The sequence below is a fragment of the Rattus rattus genome, chromosome 4, assembly GCF_011064425.1.
Source record: "Rattus rattus isolate New Zealand chromosome 4, Rrattus_CSIRO_v1, whole genome shotgun sequence".
NCBI classification, from domain to species: Eukaryota; Metazoa; Chordata; class Mammalia; order Rodentia; family Muridae; genus Rattus; species Rattus rattus.
The window spans coordinates 43206190-43215259 of NC_046157.1; the positions used below are offsets into that span (position 1 = coordinate 43206190).

General features: G+C 36.8%; 1 protein-coding gene across 2 annotated transcripts; it reads right to left on the reverse strand.

Annotated features, from left to right (window-relative positions):
- Window positions 1-282: 282 nt before the first annotated feature.
- LOC116897957 (olfactory receptor 5AC1-like) lies at window positions 283-9070 on the reverse strand. Of its 2 annotated transcripts, XM_032899361.1 has the most exons (2): window positions 9053-9070; window positions 283-1179 (listed from the first exon to the last, which is right to left on the reverse strand). In XM_032899361.1, the coding sequence occupies exons 1-2, from the start codon at window positions 9068-9070 to the stop codon at window positions 283-285; spliced, it is 915 nt and encodes a 304-aa protein (XP_032755252.1). The 2 variants fall into 2 exon arrangements, with proteins under 2 accessions (XP_032755252.1, XP_032755251.1); XM_032899360.1 differs by lacking the exon at window positions 9053-9070 and having other exon boundaries at window positions 283-1203.

Consider the following 9070-nt stretch of genomic DNA (forward strand, 5'->3'; position numbering starts at 1 on the left):
CCAAATAATAAACCAAGACAACTATTTTTATTATTTATTGCTTTATTCACAATATGCAAATAAAATCCCTATTACATCCAAAGTACAGGTGGGAACGGGGGTGGGTAGATGGAGAGGGGAACACCCTCATAGAAGGGGATGGGGATGGGATAGGGGGTTTATGGACAGGAAACCAGGAAAGGGAATAACATGTGAAATGTAAATAAAAAATATCCAATAAAAAAAATAAGGAAGAGAGAATCTGGAGATAGAAAACATCTTGAAGTGTTCAGAAAATAGTCATCATTTTGTGAGTTTTCTCAAGGCACCTATGACTTCTTTGTTTCTTAGGCTGTAAATGAAGGGGTTCAACAAGGGAATGATAATGGTGTAAAACAGTGAATACATTTTACCCTGATAATTATCTGTGTCAGAGCCAGAGAGTACGTATATGATGAAGAGAGTGCCATAGAACAAAGAGACAGACAAGAGATGGGAACTGCAAGTGGAGAAGGCTTTTCTTCTGCCCCTCTCAGACTTTGTTCTCAGGATGGCAAAGAGGACATGGGCATAAGAAACTATAATACTAATAAAAGTATTCACTTGTATAAAAATAGCCATAATGAAAGCTACCAATGCGTTGATGGATGGGTCAGTGCAAGAAATTGTATAGAGTGGGAGGATATCACAGTAGAAATGATCAATTACATTGGAACTACAAAAAGTTAGCCTAAATAACAATCCTACATGAAGTAAACCATGTAGAAATCCAATTAGATATGACACAGTTATGAACTGAATACAGAGTCTGTTGGACATCACCACAAGATAGAGCAGAGGGTTGCATATGGCTACATAGCGGTCATAGGCCATCGCTACCAGGAGGAAGCATTCTGTGGTTGCACTGAAACAAAAAAAATAAAATTGGGCAAAACACTCACCCACGGATATCATGTCATTCTTATTTAAAAATTTCATAAGCATCTTTGGTGTCACAGAAGATGAGGTGCAGGCATCGGCAAAGGCTAAATTTCCAAGGAAAAGGTACATGGGTGTGTGAAGATGGGGGTCCTTCCAGATGAGAAAGATTAAGCCAAGGTTGCCCACCATGGTGGTGACATAGATGAGGAAGAACACCAGGAACAGGGGGACTTGCAGCTCTGGACGATCTGTTATTCCTCTGAGAACAAACTCAGTCAGCTGGGTCCTGTTCAGAGGGTCCATCACACCCCTCAGCCTGCTCACTGCAAGCAGAGAGAGTATTGTAGTTGTAAAGAAGCCTCGGTAAGAATGGGATCAGATTGAGTCTCCTTTCCCATGTTCCAAGAACTCCACAATCCACAGACAGGAAAGTGCTGTGTTCCTGCTCTTTAAACATAGCAGAAACAGAAGACTTTGTGCATAGTTTTAATGTATAAACTTTCAACATCCAATTATCTCAAAGGTCTCCTGCATATCTGAATCTATCGTAAAGTATGTGTGAGTGTATTGTGTGTGTGTGTGTGAGAGAGAGAGACAGACAGACAGACAGACAGACAGAGGCAGAAAGAGACAGAGAGACAGAGACAAAGACAGATTATATACATAATTTATAATTACAAAATACATAATATGTTTTATAATAAAATGACACAGGAGGAGGGAATTGAAGACAGCATCACCACATCGCATATCTTTAATCCTAAAATATGCAGAATACTGGACAGATTGTGTTCTGCCTGTATACAATACTGCATGATAAGCTAAAGTGAGGAATGCTCAACTCTAACCTGCAGGCCATTATGTCTAAACAATAACCAGGATTGGTCATGGGTCATTGTAAGACCAGACAAACGCCTTTATACCAATATTTCATATTTTGTTACCTTACTCAGTCTTTACAAATATAACTGAATTCTTCACACTCAAATCTTTAATTTCCTGAATTTTTTCTAGGAATGATCATTACAAACCAAAAGAAATATGGGAAAGTATTGAAGTACAGTTCATGTAAAAGCATATAAACTAAACATGACACATAGAAAACTGTTCAGGGATTTTGTTTCATTTGAAGAACCTATCCTGGGAAATGTTTCCTTCTCCATCCTTACTCGGAATAGAAAAAAGAAAGTCTGTTTGTGGTTTTATTAGGCATGTAAACACATTAATGGACGCTGGTATGTTTGGAGTAAAATCAAACACCAAATCTCAAAAAAAAATGTAGGGCTATATTTTTTCTGTTAAAAAAATTTACTGATGTAACCGATGCTCCCAGTATGATAGACTCCACCTTTCCTTCCTATTTCCAGGATCGCCCTGTGAACCAACAGTCAGGTGAGGAAGCAGGCTCATAATACACAGATGTCATACACCTCAGAGCAATTTAAAAGTCACTTGGACGCTGGGATATTTTCAATTAAAATTTATTTTTAAAGTAATTTCATATTTGACATTACATTGCCTTAACTAAGGACATACAAACCAAATTTTCAGAACCTATGAGTCTCAATTCCATCTGTGATTTATATACACATAAACAAGCTTGTGACATCTGGTTTATGGTTCCATGATAATATGCCAGGTTTTCTACAATGTAACACTCCTCAGAACTCAATCAGACAATATTCTCCATTGTTATTATTAAGAAGGATAGCATAGATGCTACCTGCAAGGACCTCACAAGACCTCATGATGGTGATTTAATCTTTGGTCCATAAACAGGTAATTCCATAGGGAAGTAGCTCTTTTGTTTGCAACTGCTTTGTGTTCCATCTATTTGGGAACTCCACTAAAAAGATATCTCCACGTGTATTTTCAAACACATTGAGAAAAGCCTTCATATTTGCTTTGGGCATCATTTAACTTTTTAAAAAGAGAGTAAAATAAAATATTGTTTTCTCACCCATGGATGCAAGAAAGAGATTTCATGAAGAACACTTAAGTGAAGGAACAGGGTACCAAAACTTGTTCTTTCCATGTCAATTTTGTTAAGAAACACAGTTTGAAGGGACTGATATTTATTTCTTCTCATCTTCAATTTCAGTTTAGCAAATAAACACTGAAACTCCCAAAATGCTAGCAAAAACTCCCAGTAGGATAAAGCCAATCTGCTGGGCATTCTTCAGTAATCATCAGATCAGACTAATAAAGCTATTATAACTCTCTTTACTTCTGTTTTATTTCCTGCAAAGACTAAAGTAATAGGTCAATTTTAAGACAAAAGGACTATTTACTCCATTGATAGTCTTTAAATAATACAACAAATTTGCTGTCTAAATTCATCTCTAAGCAATAAGCATACTGTCCTGCATTGGAAAGATATTATATAAGAATATGTATGCTAGACATATTTCCTACAACTATCAAATATTCTGGTAGCATTTGCAACTTTTAACCATTTTTATAAGATCTCATCTTCTCGCCATGAGATGGTAGACTACTTCACACCCTTCATACATTGAGAGAAATTCTTACTGAATGATGCCATTGGCAATGTGCAATCATTTCTCACATATGAAATCCACAAATTTATGGGGTTCACCCTAATTAGATTTTGCCACTAATTTATTTTCAAATACATTTAGAAAAGCCTTTGTATTTGATACAGGTATAAAACATTTAAGGCAATAAAATGTGTACAAGCAAAAAGAAAAACAATTGCTTCAATCTCAGTTATATCTGGGAACACACATAATATCTATGCATTTCCTGCCTTTTAAACGTTCATATGTTTACACTCACATATACAATATCAAAAACAGCATACTGTTAAAAATTAATTTGATATACACAAAAGTTTACATTCATTTAAACAATAATGTTAAGCACTCATATATTCATATTCCAATAGTTTGAAAATACAAAGTTTCTTTCCTTGCAATATTATTTTTATTTAAAAAAACATCATTTTAACCTTATAGAATTGTAAAGTAATTTTCAAATTATGTTTGTGTTGTTCACAATTGTATTTGTAAATTTAAGTAGATTTATAATTCATATTTGAAAGCACCAACCACATCCTAAACTTTAGACTATCCAGAAGTGATCGTGTGTGTGTGTGTGTGTGTGTGTGTGTGTGTGTAATTTGCTACACATTTTTACATCTTCATTTTATAAAATATCCATATCCCGCACTTCCTCTTTAAAACACTTTCATGATATCTTGCTTCTGTTCTTTTTTTCTTTCATGTCTAATTTATCAAATCCAGGGCTTGAATATGTTTCGTTCTTTTACATAGGTTATAGCCTCATTCATTTATTTCAAGGATTTTTGTACAGAAGCTTTCTGGTATAAATTTAATTTTCTTGCTTATGATTTTCAAGGATTATTCAATAAATGATTTTCCAGGATAACACATGGGGGGATTTGCTTCTTGGTAGTAGTAGATTCTATGATATAATCTTTATTTAAATGATTAATTTTGAGTTGACTTTTTATATAATGAGAATGTCACTTCACTTTAATTGTTCTCAATATAAATATGCAATTTTGAACACCCTTATTGAAGATTTGAGTTTCCTAGGTTTTGTTGTTGATACATTTGTGTGTTCTGTAATCTGGTCACATGGTCAATCAGTCTAATTTCAGATCACTCTCCTGGTGTTCATAACCACTCAATTATGAACACTTTACCTTTAGGGGTTCTGAATTTTTCAAATTAGTATATAATTTTAATCCCACACAAGATAAAATCATAAGAAAATATTTGACTGTCAAATTCTATATTAATAGGTAATTTAAAAAACAACTTGGACAAATTTCAATACAATAAAGGGGAAACGTAAGATATCATAAAATGAACAATAAGAATTGAAACTCTGTAAGGCAAAGGACACTGTGGTTAGGACAAAATGGCAACCAACAGATTGGGAAAAGATCTTTACCAATCCTACAACAGATAGAGGCCTTATATCCAAAATATACAAAGAACTCAAGAAGTTAGACCGCAGGGAGACAAATAACCCTATTAAAAAATGGGGTTCAGAGCTAAACAAAGAATTCACAGCTGAGGAATGCCGAAGGGTTGAGAAACACTTAAAGAAATGTTCAACATCTTTAGCTATAATGGAAATGCAAATCAAAACGACACTGAGATTCCACCTCACACCAGTCAGAATGGCTAAGATCAAAAAACTCAGGTAGATGACAGATGCTGGGAGGATGTGGAGAAAGAGGAACACTCCTCCATTGTTGGTGGGATTGCAGACTGGTACAACCATTCTGGAAATCAGTCTGGAGGTTCCTCAGAAAATTGGACATTGAACTACCTGAGGACCCAGCTATACCTCTCTTGGGCATATACCCAAATGATGCCCCAACATATAAAAAAAGACACGTGGCTCCACTATGTTCATCGCAGCCTTATTTATAATAGCCAGAAGGAAAGAAACCCAGATGCCCTACCAACAGAGGAATGGATACAGAAAATGTGTACATCTACACAATGGAATATTACTCAGTTATCAAAAACATTGGCTTTATGAAATTCATAGGCAAATGGATGGAACTGGAAAATATCATCCTGAGTGAGGTAACCCAATCACAGAAAATCACACACAGTATGCAAGCACTGATAAGTGGCTATTAGCCCAAATGCTTGAATTACCCTAGATGCTCAGAACAAATGAAACTCAAGAGATGATCAAATGTGAAGAAGGTTTACCTTCTTTAAAAGGGGAACAAGAATACCTTGGCAGGGAAGAGAGAGAGGCAAGATTAAAACAGACACAGAAGGAACACCCATTCAGAGTTTGCCCCACATGTGCCCATACATATACAGCCACCCAATTAGACAAGATGGATGGGAAGAAGTGCAGACCAACAGGAGCCGGATTAGATCGATCCTGAGAGACAGCCAGAATACAGCAAATACAGAGGCCACGTCAGCAGCAAACCACTGAACTGGTGAATAGGACCCCTGCTGAAGGAATCAGAGAATGAACTGGAAGAGCTTGGAAGGGTCGAGACCCTTGACAACAATGCAAGCACTAGAGCTTCCAGGACTAAGCCAATACCTAAAGACTATACATGGACTGACCCTGGACTCTGACCTCATAGGTAGCAATGAATATCCTAGTAAGAGCACCAGTGGAAGGGGAAGCCCTGGGTCATGCTAAGACTGAACCCTCAGTGAACGTGATTGTTGGGGGGAGGGCGGCATTGGGGAGGGGTGAGGGGAACACCCATAAAGAAGGGAGGAGGATTGGGGAATGTTTGCCCAGAAACCGAAAGGAATAACATTCAAATGTAAATAAGAAATACTCAAGTTAATAAAAAAAAAAAAAACTGTCAACAAAAAAAAAATAAAATCCACAAAAAAAAAAAAAAGAAACTATGCTTCCTACCATTATAAATCATCATGGATATAAATTCCCTAAACTGGGTTTCTGCATTAAGCCACAGGAAAGGCAGAGTTGCAAAGTTAAGAGCATAGACTTTAAAACATAGCAGCTTAAGGTCTTTGCCTCTAAAGTACTAATCAAATAAATTCTCTAAAACTTTGTATCCTCACTTTTAAAGTTAATAATAGGATCTTAACAAGATTTTTGCATGAGTAAAATAAAAGAATAAGTATCATGCCCTTCTTGTCCTTGACAGAAAGTAAGAATTATAAAATGGGGACTTAATCCATTTTAATCGTTTGATTTATGTAGAAAGCTGGTCATCTTTTTTGGAAGAGATAGTTCAGGGGAGTAAAACTGAAACATTTGCTATTCTACTGGCAATTTGTGATAACAATTTAACTGTGTACATTTTTTTAAAAAGTCAACCTTTACATGTAGTTCATACGATCTATAAGTTATGGAGAACAGAATGTGACTAAAGTGGAGTAAAATAAGACATTCAAGAAGGAAAAATAACTGTAGGTGTAGCTATATTTTAATGAAACTTACATTTAACATTTTACAGATAAATGCTTCAGCCTGCATCTACCATAGATCCTTTCCTTCCTAATTGCCTTACATTTTTGAGATCTGACAGAAATGATACAAATGAAGAACACCCATTCCAAGGATACACGCTCTGAATCCTTCTCATGTCTACTGCATCCCCTCAGGCTGCTCTCTGCAGAGACAAGAGGTAAAGAAGTGTGATCCTGACTGAGGGAAGGATCGGGTGTAGGGAGAGCATGGCAGAGAGAACAGAAATTGGCAGGGGAACATCTCTTGGATGTACCAGAGACCTGGGACCAGGAGGGGCCACAGGGAGTCTACAGGGGTGACTCTAGCTGAGACTCCTAGCAGCAGGCTACCTCCTGTCCTCCCTATAAGATGTGCAGAGGCAAAGATGAAGCAGAGACAGAGGGAATGGCCAACCAATGACTGCCCAAATTGGAACCCACCCCATGGACTAGAACCAATCCCTCACAATATTAATGATACTCTGTTACGCTGTAGACAAGAACCTAACATAACTGTCCCCTGAGAGGCTCCACTCAGCAGCCTGTGGAAACCGATGCAGAGACCCACAGCCAGACATTAGATGGAGCTCAGGGAGTCTTATGGAAGAGTTGGGGGAAGAATTGAGAGACCCAAAGAAGATAGGGACACAACGGGAAGACCAACAGAGTCAACTATCATGGATCCTTGAGGGCTCCCACACACTGAATCAATCACCAGACAAAGAATGAGCATGGGCTGGACCTAAGCACATATGTACCAGATGTGCATCTTGGTTGTCATAGGGTACCCCCAACAACTAAAACCAAGTCTGTCCCTGAATCTATTGCCTGCCTGTGGATCCCGTTCCCCTAAATGAGCTGTCTTGTCTGGTCTCAGTGGGGAAGGAGGCACCTAGTCCTTCAGAGATTTGATGTGTCAGGGTGGGGTCATACTCAATTGGGGCTCCCCCTTCTCAAGGGAGAGGGGGAAGGGGAAATGGAGGAAGGATCTGTGTGATGGGAAGACGGAGGCTGATATTGGATGTTAAATAAATAAATAAATACTCAATGAAAATGGAATTAGAGAAATTTTACTTTTCTGTATGACCATTGCCCCTTAATCAACAGATTAATGTTGATTAATGTTCTCCTTCTGTTTTTAAAGCATAAGAGAAACAGGATTCTTTCTCTGAATAATTTCAATGTGTATATTTTTTAACATGTAATTTTCTGAAAGGTAATTGAGGAGGCTACGGACATAAATCATCTGGCCTTATGCATATTAGTCTGAATCACTGTGAAGTATATGCAAACAGAATGGATATCTTTTATACAGAACTTACAATGACAAGATGCATATTACATTTTATATTAAAATATCGTAAATAGACTACCTCAATTTGAAAAGCCTTTTTATACTTTTTCATGAACTTCTTCATATACTTTGTGAGAATGTTTTAATAATATTTAATACTAATATTTTTAGATTACTTCCCCCTTTCCCTTTCCTCTCTCCAATACCATCCCATATACCACCTTGCTCTTTCTTATATAAAAAAAAATAAAATCAATCTAAAATTTATATAGAGCCACAAAAGACTTCACATAGTAAATAAATCACTAGGGAGAAAAAGAACAACATTGAAATAATCATATTTACTAATTTTAAAATATACAATAAAGACGTTGCTACCAAAACACATTACTGACAATAAATACATACATACATACATACATACATACATACATACATACATACATACATACATACACAAACTTACACATGAACAGATAAGAATGGAAGGCCCATAAATAAACCCAAGTACATGATCAATGTTTTTCAGCAGTGGTGCCAAGAACACAGAGTAATGAAAGGAAAGTCTCTCCAATAACGGCTGCTAAGAAAGATGAAGATCTATAGGCAGAAGACCGCTCAGTATCGCACATCATAAGTGAAAATAAATTCAAAATGGATTTGAAGAAGCTTAGATAAATTACTGAAACCTACAAATACATTACAAAGAAAACCATGGATACCAGATTTGGCATCATTCTTTAGAAAGATTTTTATTGGCATGCCTTCACAGGCACAGGCAGCTAGAGCCAAGTGAGATTATATAAAACTGAAGAGCTCTGCACACCCAAGCAAACAACCAGCAGGGTGCAAATGCAGCCCTTTGATCTTAGCCATCCCGATGGGACTATGATGAAACTAAAGTAGTTATTTGCAT